Raw genomic sequence first — 23,481 nt, forward strand, 5'->3', positions numbered from 1 at the left:
CCCTGTGTCGGGCCCTGCACTGACAGCACAGAGCTGGCTTGGGATTCTCTCTTCCCCTCTCCCCTACTCACTCATGCTCGCGCACACCTGCTCTCTCTATCTCAAAATAAATACTTTTTTTTTTTTTTTAAAGTAGGAAAGTAGAAATGTATGCTAATTGGGCATCCAACTTTATCTGCTAGGCCAAGGTTTCTCAAACTTCACTATGCATACAAGTCCTTGGGAACCTCTTAAAATGCAGATTCTGGTTCATTAAATCTAGAGTAGAACCTTTTTTTTTTTTTTTAATATTTTACTTTTTGAGACAGAGAGACAGCACGAGTTGGGGAGGGTCAGAGACAGAAGGAGACACAGAATCTGAAACAAGTTCCAGGCTCAGAGCTGTCAGCACAGAGCTGGATGCGGGGCTCGAACCCATGAACCAGAGATCATGACCTGAGCTGAAGTCAGACGCTTAACCAACTGAGCCACCAGGCACCCCTGGAGTAGAAACTTTCTCGTCAGCTTGGTGGTGATACTAGTGCTGATCCAAGGACCATAGTGTTGAGATTCAAGACACAAAAAAACTATTTGGTTTCATTGAAAAACAATACAGGTATCTATCATTATTCCTTTCTAATTCATTTTTTAAACTTAGTTGGATATGGAAAGCCTAAACATTTTTCCCACCACAAATCCCTAAACAGTTCCTCTAAATAGAATTGAAGCACTGAAATACTGTTTAAACACAGAAACTGAGCTAAATGTAGAAGGAAAATTTATTCATACTGCTACACAGTAGGGAATCCTGATCTGAGTAACCTGATTATAGTAGTGCTCAGAGCTTTTAGAGGTACAGGAACGAAGGTGGCATTTTGCCACTTGGTACATCTGTTACTGGAGCCCTTAATACACAAGGGTTCCTTTATAACAGTAAAAGATTTTATTTATTTCTTTTAAATTTTCTTTGACATTTATTAACTTATTTTGAGAGAGAGCATGTGAGCAGGGAAGGGGCAGAGAGAGAGGGAGACACAGAATCCTAAGCAGGCTCCAGGATCTGAGCTGTCAGTACAGAGTCTGATGCCAGCCTTGATCTCACGTTGTGAGATCATGACCTGCGCTTAAATCAAGAGTCGGAACTTAAATGACTGAGCCACCCAAGCACCCCTTTAACAGAAAAAGATTTTAAACACTAATTATGGCTAACAGCCTATTGCATGAAGTACTTCTTCTGTCTTTTAAAATTATTGTTCATGCTCCATTGATCCACTGTTTTTCAGATCCAAGAATATTTTCATAAGATTTCTTGATTTTTCCCCATAAAACTAAAACATTGGAACTGGTAAGATAGAGATGTGTGCATGGCCAGCTTATGCCTTTTCTGCATTCATTTCTCAATACACTTTATCACTCAATTTACACTGTATGGGTTCTTCTAGGTCTCTTTGGCTCAGCTAATTTCTTCTTAACTTTTTCCACTTCAAGTGAAGAAGACAATAGTGGTCGTGCATACCACATCTTAGAAATTGTGAGCAAGAGATGTGATGCTATCAGAGAACAGCTGAGATGGGAACACAGCATACTCTACACCCTTTCGGTGTAAACATTACATTCAAATAGTTTATTGTTTTCAGTAAAAAAGTTAGTGAGCTATTAGAACAACTCTTGGGCCAGAGTTCAGATAGTGAGGGATGCCTGCAGAGCTAACAGTGTTAATGTTATTTATTGGTTTAAAATAAACTTGTTAACAAGTTTGTAAATTTGAACTATAAAATATTAAGCCTGTGAAACAAAGCTTAATTGAAGAATGTAAAATCAAATATCCCAGTTATAGGCCAGAGAACAGTGATAAAATATTGAACTTACAAAGTGAGGTGAAGAAAATTCTAGAAGTGGAATCAGAAGATTTTTAGCTTCTGGGTTTTATCCACATGACAATAGATAAAAAGTTAACTATTCTGTGCCCCAGTTTCTTCATTTATAGGATGAGGTCATTGACATAGGTTGCTAAGGTGTATTCTAAGTTCAGAGTTCTGGGGTTCTTTGAGAACTATGAGAAGGGAAGATTAGTGTGGACTCGCATTATTAGATGTCTGACTTTATTTTCTTATTTGTTTATTTTATATATCTTTATGGTAGACCTGGAAAGTTTAGTAGGATTTCTAAATATTCCAGCCTCTTTTAGCTCTGTTACGTGTCTGATTTGGCGGGGACTTCCCACCCCACCCCAAGCCTGCCTTGGCTATTTAAATGTTGAAAAGATGTGGTTGGAATTAGTTCTTTGACATTGGGCTGTAAAGCACTGAATAGGCAGGCAGAACATTTTTAAAGTGGAGTAAACAAAAGTTTATGCGTTGAGTTTTGGCATGAATCTCTCATGTTTGGAGAACAGTGAATAAGTTGATATGACCACATTTGAAGGTATTTTTCATACTTTGTACAGGTGAAATTAGGTCAGTTTAGGAAGAATCTGGCGGGCAGAATAGACACATTTTAGAAATGCACCACCTCAAATTTTACTGCCTATATTCTATGTGAAATAATTAGATACATCATTAGAGGATGTATCCTGAGAGGAAAAACTAATGAAAGAGAAAGAAATGAGATTAAGGTGGCACTGATGAGTACAGAAAGTGGTGACACTGTTCAGCTGATAGCACCACAGGTGGGAATGAAGAAGTGCCTTAACTGTAGGGGAGGGCGTGGCCCTGGTACACTCCCTGAGGAAGGGGCTGCCCTTCCTGAGATTAGCTCCTGGCCGACCATCCTCCCTGGCAGCACCGCTCATCCCTTTCCTGGCCGGCTGCAGCAAGCAGGGTTCAGATAGGTGAGCAGGAAATCTCAGACATCCTCGGATCACTGCCATTACTGAACTTTGGAGAAAAGCTAAAATCAGCGAGAGGCACCAGACTCCTAGATGAAGGGCATAATACTTGAAACAGAGCTCAGTGATTTTTTAGAGAGGAGCTGCAAGGACAACACTATTTCCTCTAATAAAACGAAGGCATGATTTGCCTTTTATACCTGCTCTTCCGTCTCGTGTGCACAATGGCTGTTGCAGGGGCTGCACTACAGTGATTGCGCCCTGCAGTGAGTGCAGAAGCAGACATGTGGATCCAGTGGTTTCCCATTAAGGCAGGCGTTAAAATAGGAGAACTAAATCTTCCACTCTCCTTGCTAATGTTTTTTCATTTTTTTAAAATAAAAGACTAGGTATTAACCTATCGCTGATTTATTATTTTCAGATAAATTAATATCTTTACATTTTTTATTTTTAATTTCTTCTTTTTAAGTGTATTTTGAGAGAGACTGAAGGGGAGGGAGCAGAGAGACTCTCAAGCAGGCTGGACACTACGTGCGGAGCCCCATGCAGGGTTCTGTCTCATGCCTGTTATGTCATGACCTGAGCCAAAATCAAGAGTTGGGGCCCTCAACCGAATGAGCCACCCAGGCATCCCTGCTTTTAATATTTTTAAATGTTTGTTTGTTTATTTATTTACTGAGAGAGCAGCTGTGAGTCAGGAAGGGGCAGAGAGAGAGAGGGAACGAATGCCAAGCAGGCTCTACCCTGTCAGTGCCAAGCCCGATGCAGTGCTTGATCCACGACCCTGGGATCATGAACTGAGCTGAAATCAAGCGTCACTTAACCGACTTAGCCACCCAGGTGCCCCCTACTTTTAATTTCTAACATAGTAAATATTGATAGATGTAGCTCACATAAACGTTCTTTGGGGTCCTCAATAATCTTTAGGTGTGTAAAGGGGTCCTGAAACCAAAAAACATAACTTTTATTCTAAAAGGATGTAATTAGAATATATGGTTTGCGGTACATTAGAGGAAAAAAAACCTAACATAGTCAATGTTTCTAAAGGGGAAACAATGGGAAAAAATAACAAAGCATTTAAAAAAAGGAAGATGGGGTACCTGTGTGGCTTGGTCACTTAAGCATTGGACTCTTGATTTTGTCTCAGGTCATGATCTTGTGGTTTATGACATCAGGTCCCGCGTTGAGCTCTGTGCTGACAGTGTGGAGCCGCTTCGGGTTCTCTCTCCCTCTCTCTGCCCTTCCCTTGCTCAGTTGCACACTCTCTCAAAATAAACTTTAAAAAAAACAAAAAAGAAAGATTGTAGGAAGAGATCAATCAGTATAAGTAGATGGCTTTAACTTACCAGAAGATATTTTCAGAATATCTTTAAGAATTTAAATCAAATACAACGTAAAAAGACAGTTTAAATATTAGGAAGAATGAAAGTCAAGGCAGTATTGACAAGGAGAATGAAAGAAGTATCAATCCTAACAGTATACAAAATAGAACTCAACACATGAAAAGCACTACAGGGACAGAAAAGTGTTTTACATTAATAAACTGATCAAATATACCAAAAACATTGATAAAAAAGCAAAACAGAACTGAATCATGAAATGGACAGAGCCATAATCGCTGTGAAAGACTGATCGATTAATTACATCCTGCACACAAAAAACATAACTGCCTGCTTATGGGCTAAACATGGTCCACATGTATCTTGCCTATTACACAATATTTAAAGTGATGAAATACGAGGTACTGTTGCTGCATAACAAATTACCCCAGCACTTGGGGTGTGGAGAGACTCAAAGGCAGTGCTGGGGACTAGAATCAGCTGAGTGCTAGGCAGTGACTGAAAGACCAGGCCCCTGTGTAGCTTTTGCAAATGTCCTGGCTTCTTCACATATGACAGCCTCAGTGTAGCTAGATTTCTTCTTCTTAACACAGTGACTCAAGGCTCCAAGTATGGTGTTGAAAGAAACAAAGCAGAAACCTCATCACGTTTTATGACCTAGCCTCAGAATGTGATCATACTATTTATACAGCATCATTTCTTCCATATTCCATTAGTTTAAATGGTTATAAACCTTCCCAGATTTAAGAGGGAGGGACATATACCCTCTTTCCTAATGGGAGGACTGTCAGGTAGCCTATGGACATGTTTGAAAACCTCTTCAATCCAACACGTTGATTTACATTACTTTAAACATAAAAAAATACATTCCCCCTTTTCAAAGATCCTCCATGCCCAACCTTGACTTCGAGGGTCTAAATCAGGTCTAGGTGCAGCTGAACCTCACTCGTGGTTCCTTAGTCATAGCTCTTTGAGTACTGGGATGGTATTCTGCCAGGAGAGATTAGGAAGGAGTGGTAGTTGTATTTTTGAATCCCATAAGGCCTAGTTCTTCTATATTGTATGTTTGTTTTGAGAGTCAGAGAGAGACAACGAGAGCAGGGGAGGGTCAGAGAGAGAGAGGGAGACCCAGAATCAGAAGCAGGCTCCAGGTCTGATCTGGCTGTTAGCACAGAGCCCGACGCGGAGCTCGAACCCACGAACCATGAGATCATGACCTGAGCCGACGTCGGACGCTCAACTGACTAAGCCACCCAGGCGCCCCTATATTGTATGTTTTAACTCCAAACTGATTGGTTCCTTGTTTTTAGCTCATCTCTCTCCTTTTTCATTATTATGGATAAGATAAGCCATTGATAACTTTCAGCATCCTGTGTGGGGATCTACTTAGCCAAATCCACCAGTGGCAGGTATTTTTTCCATTTTCCTTGTCATCACAGGCAACAGTATTGCTAAAACAATCTCCAAACTCTTCCAGCTCTAATGCCAGCTGGTCTCAAAGCTAGTATTTTAGGTTTTTGTTGTAGTAGTACTCCCATTCCTGGTACTAAATGTTGTATTAGTTACTATTGCTCTGCTAATGAAACACAAAACTTAGATGTGTAAAAGCAGTAACCTAGGATGAGTTAAAAGACTAGGATCATAATGCCTACACATTTATGTGGCCCCTTTATGTGGTTTGACTTCCTCACAACATGGCAGCTTCAGGCTAGTTAGACACAGAGGGTGGTTCAGGGCCCCAAGTAAAAGTGTCCCAGCAAACCAGGTTGGGGGTTTGATGGGGGTACATCTCTTCCTTTGCCTAGCCTTGGAAGCCACACTTTTGGCTGTATTGTTCTGGTCCACACAGTCACAAGCCTGCCTAGATTCAAAAGAAGGGGACTGGAAGAATGTCACAGAATTTCTCATCTGACAAGTTCATGAAGAAGACAAAGAAATTTAGTAAATTCAGTTTTTATTCTTTGAATTGTGACCTCTCAGCTACAAGTGTTGGATTTTTCTTTAAACCTTTAAAAAATAACTTTTATCTTTTTAAGTTTATTTATTTTGAGAGAAAGATTGCATGCATGTGGTGGGGGGGGGGAGAGAGAGAGAGAGAATATAAAGCCTCCTCCACACTATCAGTGTGGAACCTGATGTGGGGCTTGAACTCACGAACTGTTGAGAACATGACCTGAGCCAAAGTTGGATGCTTAACAGACTGAGCCACCCAGGCACTCCTAAAAAATAACTTTAAAAAGAAAATACCATTTTTTTTTAATAGGGGTCATGAATATGCCCACAGGATTTTTTTTTTAAAGAACTAATATTATATGAGTAAAGACTTAATATGGTTGGAATAAAATTTCCAGTGATAGCATCACATGTAAAATTTTAAAAAATGCTGTTTGGGGGCACCTGGGTGGCTCAGTCAGTTAAGCATCCCACTTCAGCTCAGGTCATGATCTCACGGTTCGTGGGTTTGAGCCGTATGTCGGGCTCTGTGCTGACAGCTAGCTCAGAGCCTGGAGCCTGCTTCAGATTCTGTATCTCCCTCTCTCTCTGACCCTCCCCTGCTCATGCTGCCTGCCTCTCTCTCTCTCTCTCTCTCTCTCTCTCAGAAATAAATAAAACATTAAACAAATTTTAAAAAAAGAAAAAGGATCAAGTATTTGAGTTTGTCTCATAGTAAAGCATATATAGCCACTTTAAAAAAATGTACTAGTGATAACTAGTATGAGTATATGAGCTATGAGCACTCCATAAATACTTTTCCCATCATGGAGCATTACAGCACAATTGTTTTTAATGCATTAGATTGAACTTCCTTTCTTCTACTTATTGTTTTGCTATTACCTTATTTTACTTCTAAAAAACTTTTAAGAGTTTTTTTTTTTTTTTAAAGTTTTACTTATTTTGAGAGAGACGGAGACAGTACAAGTGGGGAAGGGGCAGAGAGCAAGTGAAAGAGAATACCAGTCAGGCTCCATGCTGCCTGCACAGAGCCCATGGCAGGGCTCGAACTCATGAAATTGCGAGATTATGACCTGAGCCAAAAGCAAGAAGTCAGAGGCCTAACGGATTGAGCCACCCAGGTGCCCCCTAACAACTTTCTTAAATGCCATTCAGACAATAGCTTTTAATTCCCTTTCACATTTAATTTTAAAAGCTTTCATGTGTGGCATATTTAATCTAGAAACCTTATTCAATTCTAAAAAATGTACATTTCTTGGAAGCAAGATAATATGTACAGTGTACCTATATCTTTCTAAATATGTTCAAGGTTTGCCATTAACTTGGTATGATTGATTTTCAACAATTTTTTCCTATCAGAAAGCCACTGTTAATCTTTTTTTTTAAAGTTTCTGTAATCTTTGATAGTCTTTAGTTAAAATGTAGGAAGTAGACTTCTAGTTCTTTTGACCATGTTCAAATAATTTGACTTTTCTGCACCAGATACATTTTAAAATGTGTTAAAAAAATATCTTTTCCTCTTATAGCACTGTGCATTTAACAGTGTAAAATGCTGAGGAAGTTAAAGAATTAAAGGTACTCAAGTAAAAATAAATAACAGCTACTTTAAAAAAATACTGTAAAAAAAAAAAATCAAAGGTTCCAGTCAGTTAATCTGATATAATTTACTCATGGCTAGTACAGAGTTAAGCCGAAACATTTAGCAAGCTTAATATTTTTAGAAACTTATAACAAATGTTTAGTAACAATTGTCACTTACAGAAAATTGTTAAAATATGGAAATTTAACATGTTGATAAAATTTCACTTGGTAACAGTACTGTGCAAAATATTTTTATTGGTTTAAAACTCCTTTTATATAATGTGTTTATTTTGGCATGTGTTTAATTATGAATGAAATACTTGACTTACTGTATTTGTCTTAATATCAAGATCATAAAGTATTTTCACATTAAGTTGAAAGTTTCAGAATATTCTGGGTTTGTTTTTCCCCAGTTTTTAACCATTGTTTCCCGTCAGTCATTGCTGAGTACACAGTCTACCTATCTTATCTATTATTTATTTATTTACTTTTAAGATTATTTATTTATTTAAATAATCTCTGCACCCAGTGTGGGGCTTGATCCCAAGATCAAGAGTCATAATCCCCTCTACCTATTGAGCCAGCCAGGAACCCTGAGGACATTTTATTTTCTAAGTGTGCCCTGTAATCCACAAACTGCCTCAATTGAAGTACTGTATTACAGTGTATTTGGTGCACTCAACCAGAGGTTTCTGACCTCCCCAACTACTAAGCTGCTTTAGGGAAACATAAAATGGACATGACAAGGGCATTGTCCATAAATTATACCTTCCTTAAAACTCATGCCATCTACAGTTCTTATTAAAATATTTTCACAGTTGAATGTATAGGTTTTATTTCCAAAGAACCATCAGAATGTGAAACTCTAGACTGCCTGTGATTTTTTTTTCTACATAATTGTAGTGTGGATATCATTAACACTATTTCATACATACCTTTTCATGACTTAACATAGTTTCCATTTCTGAGAGTTACAGCTTTAGTGTATAGTATGTGCCATCATGTTGCCGTGTGCCTTGTTCAGTTCTCTTTCCTTGTTCACTTTAGCTTTTCTGCAATTAGATAAAAAAGGACCACAGAGACACCACTTTGATCAGCCTTCAGTAGCACCAAGGAAAAACTACTCTTTCACAAGAGAGGAGGTGAGACAAATTGATAGGGAAAATCAGAGGCTTTTGAAAGAACTCTCAAGACAGGCTGAAAAGTCAGGAAGCAGAAGTACAATACCTAGAAGATCGATTGTTCATCCCCCTAAGTTATATCACAGTGCCCTCAACAGGCAGAGGGAACAGCAAAGGATTGAAAGAGAAAATTTGGTAAGTAACTAAAATTTTTTAGTCATCAAAGAAAATAAATGGTAATGATTTATAAGACCAACTTACAGGAAACCAGATACAGCCACATTTTCATACTTAATTATATACAGGTAAGCATGGATATATATGGAGTGAAATACATAATGAGCCACGAGCTGGAAGATACAGTAGGTGGTTGGGTTTTTGGTTTTTCTGTGGGTTTCTTTTGGTCATCAAGCTAGATTTTGAGGGAATGTTAGATGAAATTATTGAAAAGCTGTATTTATATATATTTGGCTAGGTGTGTTAAATCTCTGCAGTAGCATAGGAAATGGTATTTCAGTGATCAGATACATGTATCTTTTGTGAAGTATTAAGTCACAATCTAAATCTATTTCACTTTATTGTAGCCTTGGAAGTCAAAATAATTTACATATTATTTATTTTAAAGGATAAATACATCTCAAAGAGGTCAAATTTTGGTAATCTGCTACTTGAATGTATGAAAGACATTGATTATTAAAAATCATTAACTAAACTGTGATTTTGTGAGGAGTATATGGACTGTTGAAAATCTTCATACTAAAACTATTATTCATAACATACCATTTTCTTCATAAAACTCCATTCATAACAATTGCAGGTGTTTACTGGGCATTTAACTAAATGCCAGGCATTGTTCTAAGTGTCTCCAAATGTTAGCGTATTGAATTCTGACAATAATTCTTTCAGGTAGGTACTGTTTTTATCCACATTTTACTGATGACATAACTGAGACCTAAAGGGATTAAATAACTAGCCCAGGGACACAGAGCTACTGAGTAAATGGCTGAGCCAAGACTTTAAAGACTTTAAATACAGGTGGTGTCCTAAACCAAAATTAGACCGTAGTGGTGTCATAAATTCAGAGCTAAAATAATTAATAAAGCTATTATTAAAATTACTAAAACGGTTTGCAGAATTCAGCCTCATTATATTTTGTCACCCATAAAGTCCTATTTGACCATGTGCTTACTTGAACTTGTACCAACCCTGGTAAAAATTTTTACTTCCATCACTAATCCCAAGAGCTGGGGAGCTGGGATGGTGTATTTACAAGGACCGGTAAAGTCTTAAACCCTTGGGGAGGGTTACCCTGCGTGTGGCAGCGAGTAGGTAGCAACAGAGCAAGCTGAAATGAGGCTGTGGGCAGTGAGCTACATGGTAGCTTTCTGCACAGGACTGTGGCAATTGTTTAAGATTCATTCATGACTTAGGAAATTTTGAAATTATGTCATGAACATTTGGGTTTACCTTTTTTGTTTATTTTTACTCTCCCACATGACTCTGGAGCCCATTTTATTTAACAGTAGTTCATAGTACATACTATTTTACAAAGTTTAGGTCATTTAATCCTCATAGCAACCTAATGACGTAATTGCTGTTGTCATGGAGGAACAAATGAGACAGTGGGACACAGGGAGTGCTCAAGGTCAGACAGCTAGCAGGTAGCAGAGTCATATGCAAGTTACCTAGCTTTGGGGTTACCTTTTTTTTAACAGCTTTTCGAGATACAGTGCACATACCATAATCATTTAGGGTTCTGGTGTCTTGTTAATTTTTTTAAGTTACAGTAAAACAGATATAATGTAAAATTTGCCATTTTACCTGATTTAAGTGGTCACTTCAGTGGCACTATTTCCAAAACTTTTATCGTCACCCATGCAGAAACCCTGTACCTATTAATAACCTTCTTTTCCCCCCTTCCCTTCAAGAAACCTCTAATCTACCTTCTGTCTCTCTGAATTTGCCTAATTTAGGCTTCATATAATTGGAATAAGACAATAATTTGTGGTTTTATGTCTGGCTTATTTCACTCCAAATAATGTTTTTAAGGTTCATTCATGTGTAGCATGTACCAGAGCTTCATTCCTTTTTCTGGCTGAATAATATTCCCTTATATGTATGCATCACCTTTTGAATATCCATTCATCTGTTGATGGGAACTTGGGTTAGTTCCACCTTTTGGCTGTTTGTGAGTAATTTTGTAATGAATACTGATATTGTAAATATCTTTTCAAGTGTCAGCTTTCAGTTCCTTTGAGCATATACCTAAGAGTGGAATTGCTGGATCATAAGGCAATTCTATGTATATCTTTTTGCAGAACCTGGGTTTACTTTTGAACAGTTGAAACCATTAGTGTATAGTGACTATTCTGTATATGATTAGGATGAAAACTATTAGCAGCCTCTTTTTACAGCTTCTGTCATCCCTGAAATCAGTTGTACATTTTAGCTATTTTAATAAACAATGGAAAATTACCATTGTTTTACTGTTTTTACTTTGTATACATAGTAGTTTGTATATGTGAGCAGTATTTTTGTCCCATTTCATAGGAAGATCTTACTTAGTATACTTGAGAACAGTAGAAATATAATGTGAGTCACATGTATAATTAAAAATTTTCTAGTAATAGAGGTCAAAAGGAAAGATGAGATTTTGGGGCACCTGGGTGGCTCACTCAGTTAGGACCATGACTTTGGCTCAAGTCATGGTCTCACGGTTCATGAGTTCGAGCGCTGCATTGGGCTCTGTGCTGACAGCTTAGGGCCCAAAGCCTGCTTTGGATTCTGTGTCCCCCTCTCTCTCTGCCTCTCCCCTGCTTGTGCTCTGTCTCTCAGAAATAAACATTAAAAAAATTTTTTTAATGAAATTCCGATAAACTATTTTATTTACTGAATAAATTCAAAATACTACATTTTAAAGTGTAACCAATATAAAAAAATTAATGATGAAATTATTTTGGAGGGGTACTAAGTCTTTGAAATCTGTCGTACATTTTCCATTTAGAGCTTATCACGGTCTGGACTGGCTATATTTCAAATGCTGTGTAGCCTCAGTGGATAGTAGCCTTGGACATTTCAGCTCTAAATCAAAAACTAATTCATGCACAAGTGGCAAAAGAGACTATAGGATGTTTGTTACTCTTTAATGTCCTTCAAGGTCTTTGCTTTATCACTTTAGAAATAATGAAGCACTTCCAGTCTGCTGACAACTGCAGAAATCATTAACACGTTATTCATTCATTTGTTTTAACTTTTCTATTTCCAGAGATGGACAGGATTCAGGCTGGGTTAGTTTTCTTTCCAAAAAGAATGATACTTCCGAAATAGAAAAAAATATTTGGACAAACTATTTTGGGATTCATTATTAGAATCTGATTTGAGTAAGCTAAAACAAACAGTCCTAAATTTGTGTGGAACCACAAAAGACTCCGGATAGTCAAAGTAATATTGAAGAAAAAAACCAAACTGGGAGGCATCACAATCCCAGACTTTCGCCTCTGCCTCAAAGCTGTAATTATCAAGACAGTATGGTATGGGCACAGAAACAGACACATAGACCAATGGAATAGAATAGAGAACTCAGAATTGGACCCACAAATGTATGGCCAATTAATCTTTGACAAAGCAGGAAAGAGTATTCAGTGGAAAAAAGACAGCCTCTTTAACAGATGGTGCTGGGAGAACTGGACAGCAACATGCAAAAGAATGAAACTAGGCCACTTTCTCACACCATACACAAAAATAAACTCAAAATGGATGAAGGACCTGAAAGTGAGACAGGAAACCATCAAAACCCTAGAGGAGAAAGCAGGAAACAATCTCCTTGACCTCAACCACAGCAGTTTCTTACTGTACACATCCCCAAAGGCAAGGGAATCAAGAGCAAAAATGAACTATTGGGACCTCATCAAGATAAACAGCTTTTGCACGGCAAAGGAAACAATCCATAAAACTATTAGGCAACTAACAGAATGGGAAAAGATAGTTGCAAATGACATATCAGATAAAGGGCCAGTATCCAAAATCTATAAGGAACTCACCAAACTCCACACCCAAAAAACAAATAATCCAGTGAAGAAATGGGCAGAAGACATGAACAGACAGTTCTCCAAAGAGGACATCCAGATGGCCAACAAACCCATGAAACGATGCTCAGCATCCCTCATCATCAGGGAAATACAAATCAAAACCACACTGAGATAACCACACCAGTCAGAGTGGCTAAAATGAACAAATCAGGAGATTCTAGATGTTGGCGAGGATGTGGAGAAATGGGCACCCTCCTACACTGTTGGTGGGAATGTAAACGGGTGCAGCCCCTCTGGAAAATAGTGTGGAGGTTCCTCAAATTAACAATAGAACTCCCCTATGACCCAGCAGTAGCACTGCTAGGAATTTATCCAAGGGATACAGGAGTGCTGATGCATAGGAGCACATGTACCCCAGTGTTCATAGTGGCAACTTCAACAATATCTGAATCATGGAAAGAGCCTATATGTCCATCCACTGATGAATGGATCAAGAAGATGTGGTTTATCTATATAATGGAATACTACACGGCAATGAGAAAGAATGAAATCTGCCCATTTGTAGCAACGTGAATGGAACTCGAGTGTGTTATGCTAAGTGAAATAAGTCAGGCAGAGAAGGACAGATACTATGTTTTCACTCATATGTGTAATAGGAGAAACTTAACAGACGACCATGGGGGAGGGGAGGGAGGCAAACATTAAGAGACTCTTAAATACTAAGAACAAACTGAGAGTTGATGGGGGTGGGGGAGAGGGGAAAGCAAGTGATGGGTATGAAGGAGGGCACTTCTTGGGATGAGCACTAGGTGTTATATGGAAATCAACTTGACAATAAATTACAAAAGAAAAAAAAGAATCTGATTTGAGTAGTAGATTCTAAGATTGAAAGTTCTAAGGTTTTGTAAACACAAATTGGAATATAAGTAGCCATTCTTACCATTTCTCAATTCGTGAAACATGTTTAATGTCTGCTATGATCTATAAGACACTGGAAGGAATATAAAAATATCTAAAAATACTGCCATGTCATATACTTTATAATTTAGGAAGATAATACTATTGCATGTTAGAAAACTAGAAAATAATACAAAGCAATGTCAATGATAGCATTAATGTTTAATATATCTGTACCAAATGCCAGGTACTGCTGTGAGCATTCTATACACATTATTTCATTTACTGCTTAAAACTGACTCTTAGAGATTATTTCATTGTTAATACCCAAATCAAGTCATATGGTCATATAATCGGGGGCAGAGCCAGGATTTAAATCCAGGTTTTTCTGATTAGATAGCTTACATATTTGTTCATTCTGATACGAATGTCAGAATATTTTGAATTGTCATTTTTAAGTTTTACCCAGAAGTTCTCAATTGTTTACTATATTAAAATGAATCTACTTTTGATTTTACAGTTTACAGTTATCAGTACTTCATATTTTCATAGTTTCTAAAAGCAAGAGCTATTTCTATTTAAAATCATCCCTGTAGCTTCTGCTTAGCTTGTTATATTCATGACACACCAGTGGTATGGCTCCATGTGATTGGAAAGCTGACCCACTCCCCTCCCTCCCTCCCTCTCTCTCTCTCTCTCTCTCTCTTTCTCTCTCGAAGACCCAAAATTTCTGCATGTAAACTTGATAAGTGACATATCAGGACAACAGAATGGGTTTATTCTTTGCCTTATTGTCAAATTCAAAATTGATTGTGATCATATTACTTTATGTTTTACATCTGGTGGATAAGCACTGCAATTTTATTAAAATTTTAAAAAGAAACATCTAGCCAAATAAATAAATTTAGGAAATTAATTTATCTAAAAGATAGGCTTCTACTATCAAAAAACAGAATTAGTAGTTAACTGAAAATATCAAATTTTCTGTCCTGTCTACTCCCCCCTCCCCCTCCATAGCTCAGAGGGTAGTTAATAGGATAATCAGATGACAGCAAATGATACCTTCCTAGCAAAATACACAGTGTGATGCATAGGAAATTTCTTACTCAGTTATAAATCTCTCACTCAGGCATGCAGTAGTATTATCTTCTTATCCAAACTATAAATTACAGGGCAGTATTTTATGTTTTCTTCTATCCTTCCAGTGTTTTACATTAGCTCAGAGCAGTTACAGACTGTAGGTAGAAAAGATAAAATCTTAGGGGGGGTTGCCCCTAAATTATACAGCTTCTCTATGTACAGTGAGAGAAAGACCACATGCTCTGATGGCAAGACCATAGACTTTACAGATGGAACTATGTTTAAATCATAAGTGTCAGCTTAGCAAAGAAAATTTGCATTAACTCTAGTTGAGTCTGGCTTTCTGAGGGAATTAGGTCTGCTGTGGCCTTGGAAGGTAAAAACTGAGAAAGGTCATTTCATGCAGAAAAGAGCTGGCAGGCTGAGATCTCGGTCAGTGTCCTGCTTCATGTGCTCTAGACTACTGCCATTTGTCTCCAGGCTCCCTTTATTTCTGTGACACCTTCCTTCTCCCTTTTCTTAACAGCTCTCTGCAGTATTTTGACTTGTTCTTCTACCATCTATCACTTCTCTGGAATTAATCGGGACACCAGTCAGAATAGAAGGGTGCGGGTGAAACTGATTAGAGCAAACACAAAGTTGAAAATAAGTTCTGGATTTGGTTGGTGGTGATGGTTCACAGTGATGTGAATATACTAAACGCCACTGAATTGTATGCCTAAAATGGTGAATTTTATGGATACTTTGCCATAATAAAAAGAAAACTAAGTTGAGGCAGAAGGAAAAAAAAGATTGTGCAGAAAAAATTTGTCTTGTGACTGAATTCAGGAGGCTGATTTTTTAATGGGAATCTGAGTGCTGAACAAGCATTCTCTTTTCAAATGAAGATCGACTTGCTACAGAGATAGTTAAACTCAATAAGGAGATAATAAAACATCCATGGATCAATTCCTTGATCCATTTGGTCTGCTTAAATATTCCCTTCTCAACAATGCCTGTGAAAATGAAACAAGAAACTTCCTATCTTCAAATATATGAGGAAAGAAAATAAAATTAGGAATGTTACACATTAGATTCTGTTAGGGAATCATATTAAAGAAAACACCATGTTATTGGGTATTATGTTGTCTTGGCTAGTTGGTTTATATATCCATTTAAAAGTTATAGTAGGGGCGCCTGGGTGGCTCACTTGGTTAAGTGCCCGACTCTTGGTTTCAGCTCAGGTCATGGTCTCACAGTTCATGAGTTCAAGCCCCACATCAGGCTCGGTGCTGTCAGCATGGAACCTGCCTGGGATTTCTCCTCCTCACTTCTCTCTGTCTCTCAAAATAAATAAATTTAAAAAAATTTTTTTAATAAAATAAAAGTTACAATAGGTGATTTTCAGATTTCTTAAGAGTAAAAACTTTTTTTTTTTCCAAACTAGATTTTATGAAGAATCTTTAGTATATGAAACAGGAAACATGGAAAGCATAGATGGACTGGTAGAAACTGGGAGCAGGGACCTGAGAGGCCTGCCCACTTGACCTCTCTCAGTGTCCAGCTGGGGCACAGCTGGAAAGTAAACAGCTTGAAAGCCAGTGCTCTGTATTCATATATAGAGCTTATAGTAGCTTGGATAGGTTTGTGCTTGAACCCACGGTTGAACACACTGGGCTTTTAGCATTATATTAGTAAATATAGGTCCATTCTCTGAGAAAATCAGGTTGAATGTATTTTCACTTATAGTACCTTTCTGAAGATTGTAACCTGACGTAAAAAAGAGATGTGCCTGTGGTCAGTCGTTAAAACCATACTGTTTTTATCGGATAGGTGAAATCCTTAGATTTTTCTTAAAAAAATTTTTTTGATGTTTATTTATTTTGAAGAGGGAGAGGGAGACACAGAATCCGAAGCAGGCTCCAGGCTCTGAGCTTTCATTACACAGCCTAATGCAGCACTCAAACTCACAAACTATGAGATCATGACCTGAGCTGGAGTCAGAGAGACTAAACCGACTGAACCACCCAGGTGCCCCAAACCCTTGGATTTTTCTGAAAGTATATTATTTGAAATATTTTTCATACAGTATTTCAAAAGTGTTTTAAAAATCTTTATTTCCTAAATTTCAAATATTTACTGATTTAACACTAATTTGAAGAGATATCTGTACCCCTGTGTTTATTGCAGCATTATTTACAATAGCCAAACTATGGAAGCAGCTCAAGGGCCCATCAAATAGATGAATGGATAAGAAAGGTGTGTTATATGTACAATGGAATATTACTTAGCCATTAAAAATAATGAAATCTTGCCATTTGCAACATGGATGGAGCTAGGGAGTATTATGCTAAGTCTGTCACATAAAGACAAATACCATATGATTTCATTCCTGCGTGGAATTTAAGAAACCAAACAAACAAAGGGAAAAAAGAGACAAGCAAAAAACAGACTCTTAATTATAGAGAACAAATTGATGGTTGCCTGAGGGGAGGTTGGGGGACGGGTGAAATAGGTGAAGGGGATTAATAGTACGTTTATCATGATGAACACTAAATAACATGTAGAATAGGTGAATCACTATATTGTACACCTGAAACTAATAGAACACTTTATGGTTAAGTGTACTGGAATGAAAAATTTTAAGTATTTGTCTTGTTAAAAACTGAGGTTTTGCTGAGTTCTTGCTAGAACTTATTCTTATCTAACATTGACTTTCAAATTGATTGTCTTTAAATGAAGGCTTTATTGAAAAGGCTTGAATCTGTGAAACCAACAGTTGGTATGAAACGCTCTGAACAACTGATGGACTACCATCGCAATATGGGTTATCTCAGCTCATCTCCATCCTCCAGACGAGTGAGATCAACTCTTGGCCAGTATACCCCACTAAGTAAGCATATTCAGAATTGATTTGTACTTGTGTATTTCATCCTTTTTAAAAAATAAATAACTTAGGTACTTGGATAGAGTTTAAAATAGCTGACTTCTGGAATGCATTCTTTTATTTTTCACCAGTGCGCTTTGTCTCGTGTTCACTCAACTTCAGGTTTCACTCACAGCATGTAATGGTAGCATAGGAAAAAAAACAAGAAGATAGAATAATGGAAAATATCAGTACTGTCTTCGGTAATAGGCATTTTATTACATTTATTAAAAGGAAGAATGAATAGATAATGCTGTTGAATAGTTGCCAGAACATTCCCCCTAATGAGCTAATTATTGGTAATATCTTCTAGACCCTATATGTGCTTTGTCTTCCTCACTGGTTAAAACCAATGAATCAGCAGTCTGTAGAGCCATCAGACACAGGCCCTCCTAATGCTTGATCTGTGGTCAACACACATCCAGCTGGTGGTGTGTCCCACAGAATGTAGCATGGAACGGCCATTTAGTGCTAAGGTGTGTGACACAGCAAGTCTGTGCTGATGTTCCATGTGTACGTTCTAAACTATAAAAAACAGAAGCCAATATTAGAAGAAAACTGGAACCACCTGTGATGTCCCAACTTCCAGTGCTCTTGTGAGTCTTAAACACTCAAATGACTAGTGAGTTCATTCATTCATTTCATTCTTCAAGCATCACTTCCATGGTATAGTCAGTGACTAAGATAGGGTCTTAATCCAATAATTCATACTTGGTATTATGCCTTGAATGTGGTAAATTATTTCCTACATAAACGTATAAATCATTATATAAAGTGTTTTGGTTTTTTGCTTGAATCATTTTAGCAGCTTTTTTTTTTTTTTTATGTTTTATTTATTTCTGAGAGAGAGAGAGACAGCATGAACAGGGGAGGGTCAGAGAGAGAGGGAGACACAGAACCGGAAACAGGCTCCAGGCTCTGAGCTAGCCGTCAGCACAGAGCCCGACGCGGGGCTTGAACCCTCGAACCATGAGATCATGACCTGAGCCGAAGTCGGATGCTTAACCGACTGAGCCACCCAAGTGCCCCTTGAGCAGCTTTTTAAAACACGTGTCCATCCCAAATCTAAACCAAACCGTCTAGTGTAGAGTCCGGGCATGTTTATTATTATATTTTTAATTTCCACAGGGAATTCTGACATGCATTCCTGGTTGAGAATCATACTGAACTATTAAGAATTCATATGAGATAGGGAAGAAAAATTTATTCTGGACTTAAATTAGGAGAGGAAGTTTATCAGGTGATGATGGATGTATTTAGTTTAAATAAAATTCTTTCTTATTCTTCATATATTTCAGGAGGAGCTTCTAGAACATCCAGTGCCACCAGTGGTCTCAGTTGTAAGAGCGAGCGACCAGTTTTTGACACATCCAGTGGCCTGCTACTAAGACCTAAACCCCCTAATGTTCGTACAGCTTGGTTATAAAAACTCTTTTACTTCAAACATTGTTCATCCAGGTCTTATTGAAGTGCTCTTGTATATTACTATAATTCTCTGTATAAACATCTGTAATTTAAGGTTTTTAACAGTGAGTTCCAATTTTATTGTAATTCAGTGCAAAATTTCTTCAAAAAGACAGTTTAATGTAAAATCAGTGTTTCCTATGAGGATGTATTTCTATGAGGTGTGTATGTATTTGATAGAGAAATGGTAGATGCATGCATGTTTTCTCAACATAGAAATTGATTCAGATCTTACAGTGACAAAAGAGTTGTGATAATATCACTGTATGTTGGACCAAGATGTTAACTACATTGTTGTTCTTTCATGTGTTTTTAAAATTTTTTATGACTTTTAAACCATGAACATAGCTCCTAAATATAACTTTGTTTTCAAAATCTTTGTTCCAGAATTTAGGTGGTATAACTCATAATTTGATTGTAAGATTTGATTGTATATTTATTATGAAACAAACTTGCAATTTGTTTTCATTGGTGGAGCGGATTCAGATTTGGTGAGCACATTGTGAGAAGCTTGTACTAGGGTGGTCCTTGTGATTCACCAAAGGCATCTACTACCTCTGTGTAAGTAAGTATGCTGAGTTAGATCTTAAAAATGTGAGCAACCATTCCAAACCATTTCCAGCTGTGAGTATTATTAGGAAGTTCATCTTGGAAGCTCCTCTTCCACATTCAGGTAAAGTACCACTAATGATGCTAAGAAATGAGGTAGACTTTAGAGCTACAGTCCACTACATTGTGAATAGGTTGTCCAAGGACCGGATCACCACAAGCAAAAGCAGGTATGTGTCGAGCACGGAAGCACCACCAGTTTGAAAAGCCAAGAAGCAGATCCTGAGTTGTGTCAGAACAGTGTTTTAAGGGATACTGTTACAAGTTGTGTTACGTTTAGTATTTACTGTATTCAGAGAGGAGGTAAATAAGAAATGCATGGTCTTGAAGCTTTAGAAATTCCAGCTACTATATTTAAGGACTGAGAAAGCAAGTTAAAATATGAATGGTAGAGGAGAAATACCCTACATTTCACTTTGTTGAGGCTACTTAAAATGTCAGCTAATTTTCTTGTTTGGTCAAGACTTTAGAGTTGAATCCTGGCAGAACTGTTTTTGCCAGTCCCACTTTGCACTTCCTGGTGATCTTAATTGAATGACTGATGGCAAATAGGGTGTCATATAGTTGACTCTTGAAATCAGAATATTTCTCTGTCCATCTGTGGACTGTCATGTCATACAGCTGAGTACATCTTGGTCACCGCCGCTTCTGCTGTTGTAGCCATCACTGTGTCATTATCACTTTGTCTTTACTGGCCTTTTCAGTATACCTTTAGAATGTACAGGGAACTTTCCATATTAAATGCCAAATCTTTCTTTTTTTAATGTGAATTCTTGATCTGTAGCCACAATAATAATTGTGTTTATTTTTCCAAGTTAACTCAAGCTTTGTAGCATGTGGGCTGAATTTTCTTTCCTAATCACCTTGGGCTTAAGCCAAACAGCATTTGCTAAATTCCTATTCAGAGTTTCTTGGTCTTAAGTTAGTATTGATAGATTTTCGTCAAAGGATAGGGCCTGTGAAGTGTGGAACAGTGGTGTTAAAAAAAAATTCTCTGAACACAACCTACTGAGATTTTTCTGCTGCTTTCTTTGGGCTACAGTATAATCTTCATTCATTGTTATTTGAAGCTCTATTCTGGTGACTGTTTTTACATCATTTAGTGCTCTGCTTTATTTATTAACTTTAGTTATACTAAACCAAGGGTGTTTTGTTTTCTTTTGTGGTTAGCTTATTGCACTTTTAATGTTTATATAACAACTTATCTTTAAAAGAGATAAGGTAATGCTGAATTTAAAACTCAGCATTTGGATACCTGCCTGATATTGTAAGCCAGTTTTTAGAAATTGATTTTTAAGTTATTAGGGAAAAATATATATATATGAAACTTTTAAACCTTTTATGTTCATAATAACATTAGTCTCTGAATATGTTTTATACGACCTTTGCTGTCATAGGTCAGGATTACAACACATCATTTTTATAGATCAAGCTATACTTTGATTTTAGATACTAATTTAATGCCTTCAGTTTTTACTGCTTTGACGGGGAGGGGGTTCATCTAAGTATTGCTGATAGCTAGGATTCAACTTGAGGTAAAAGTTGCAAAGAGCAGCAATATTCATCTTTTCAAAGCAGAATTGACAGTACTGTCATCATGATTACTTAGATACGATAAGTAAAAATACAAGGATAGGAGTTGAAGAATATGCAACTTTCTGATATAAGCCAAGCTACTTTGAAGGGTTAAGGGACACTTTTATGAAGGAATCATAAGTATACTCTTTCCATTTTCAAGAACTTAAAGGTGAAGCATCACCTAGCGCTCACTAACTACTACATATTTGGTTCACTTGGACCTAATACATATACTTTCAAAATTTACATCTGCAACTAGAAATTATAATACAGGACCTCAAATTATTAGGCAAGATTCTTACTGAGAGTTATTTTCATACCAGTCAAATGTTCAACTAATGTTGCCTCCATTTTAATAAGATTTTATGAGAGATTTTGAACTATTAAAATTGTTTCCTAAGAGATAACTGTTTTATCTTAAACTTTCCCTACTTTGTTCAGTCTCCATCAAAAAGCTGCATTCATAGCTGCTACTCTAAATAAAAGTCTTCAGGTTTGCTTATAAATGCAGTGTAATGCAGTTCTCAAACCATTAACTCAGTGTCCAAAAATGGGTATGAGAGCAACTTTAGAAAGAAGCTATCATGATGCTTGTGCACTTCCCTGCTTTGGATTCAGGTACTGCATGCTGTGCAGAGTATTATGGCCGATATAAAGTTGAAGACACAAGTTGGAATTATTATATTTTAATAATTAAATTTATAAAATGTTTAATATCTTAAATGCCAAAATCTTAACCTATAAATGATTGTATACCATCCTAGGAAATGTACTTAATGCTAATGGCTACTTTATTTCCATGAATAAAGATTAATAATAGACTTAAAAAAAATCAACATCTTTTTTAAATTTCCCGATCTGTTATGGGTTTTAGGCCTGAAGAATTTAACATAGTGAAGAAAGAAATACAAGAACAAAAGATAACTGAGTTTTGATCCTGTACCCATCTCTCAAATATATTTTCTTTTCCCCTCCATAAGTTCATAGGTGGCAAATGCATTTTCTTGTTCCCATTTTAAAAATTAGAATAATAACTTTGATGCACCTTACAAGTCTAAGAATTAGAATGAGGTTGGAAGGAGTGTATTAGTTATTTATATATTTGATAACATGACATTTATGTGGGAAAGGGTTTGCTTAAAATTATCTTGCTGGTCACCATCTCTTTAAACCACATCATCTAATTTGTTCTGTAAAATTGTTAAGATGCTGCAACAGACACCCTTATAGCCTCATAGAATTTTTTTTTAAAGTGTCCACAGCAACATTTCACATGCATTATGAATGATAAGAAATTCCCTTTTTAAAACTTGCTGCTAAAACTTCAATTTAGGAATTTTTTTGAAGAGGGGTTAATAATAATGATGCCATTGGAATAAATCACTGAGTAGTTCTCGCAATAGTAAATGTGAGCTCACAACTACAAAGTTCAAGGATACTTACAGCAAATAAGATTACATCGTAATAGAAAGTTTTATTTGATTTAAAAATTCTGGTGATGGTTTTTTAAGCCACTGAGAGAGATTTCTGGAGCCTCCATGATAACAGTCTTAATGTTCTATGCCTCTCTAAGTTCAGGTAAGTTGCATGCTTTGTTCTAGATGATGTTCTTAAGGTTTTATTGTTTTACAAAGTAAACTCACCAGGTAACCTGTCATTAATTTACTATAATGAGACACAGGGTTTTTTTTTTTGGATTTTTTGTGTTTTTTTTTTGCTATGAACCTAATTTGACATCCACTATGGTAAAAGAATTTAGATAGCCACCAAAAAAACTATTAAAAACTATGGTTCTGAATTCTTAGAGTATTTATATTATAATGATAGTCTTCACCAAAAATCACACATTCATTTCATGTGTTTGGTAATTATAGCTGATCTCCAAGCTTGAAGGAAGCTTTGTTTTATTTCACTCTGAGAATTTTTTATTTCATGAAGAAAATATCTAGTATTAGGTAAATATATCGTCTTCGCATGTAGTTATGTATACCAACTAGAAAAACCAAATTTTACCATTAATTTAGGAAGATTTAATTTTTAATAATATTTTGGGGAATGTGAGAGGGATATAAAGATTTTTGTTGTTAACCATTTATGTAAATACTACAGAAGTACAGAA

General features: G+C 36.8%; 1 protein-coding gene across 3 annotated transcripts in view; it reads left to right on the top strand.

Annotated features, from left to right (window-relative positions):
• The window catches only part of CFAP97 (cilia and flagella associated protein 97), a 35,723-nt gene extending 15,169 nt beyond the window's left edge, over positions 1–20,554 (top strand). For all 3 annotated transcript variants that reach the window (XM_039253855.1, XM_039253856.1, XM_039253857.1), the window contains exons 3-5: positions 8,728–8,996; positions 17,528–17,678; positions 19,010–20,554. In XM_039253855.1, the coding sequence (XP_039109786.1) occupies positions 8,728–8,996; positions 17,528–17,678; positions 19,010–19,137 (548 nt within the window). In that variant the 3' untranslated portion in view covers positions 19,138–20,554. The remainder of the gene's footprint in view (positions 1–8,727; positions 8,997–17,527; positions 17,679–19,009) is intronic.
• Positions 20,555–23,481: the final 2,927 nt, after the last annotated feature.

Source organism: Hyaena hyaena, unplaced genomic scaffold (genome assembly GCF_003009895.1).
Source record: "Hyaena hyaena isolate Hyena2069 unplaced genomic scaffold, ASM300989v1 scaffold_467, whole genome shotgun sequence".
NCBI classification, from domain to species: domain Eukaryota; kingdom Metazoa; phylum Chordata; class Mammalia; order Carnivora; family Hyaenidae; genus Hyaena; species Hyaena hyaena.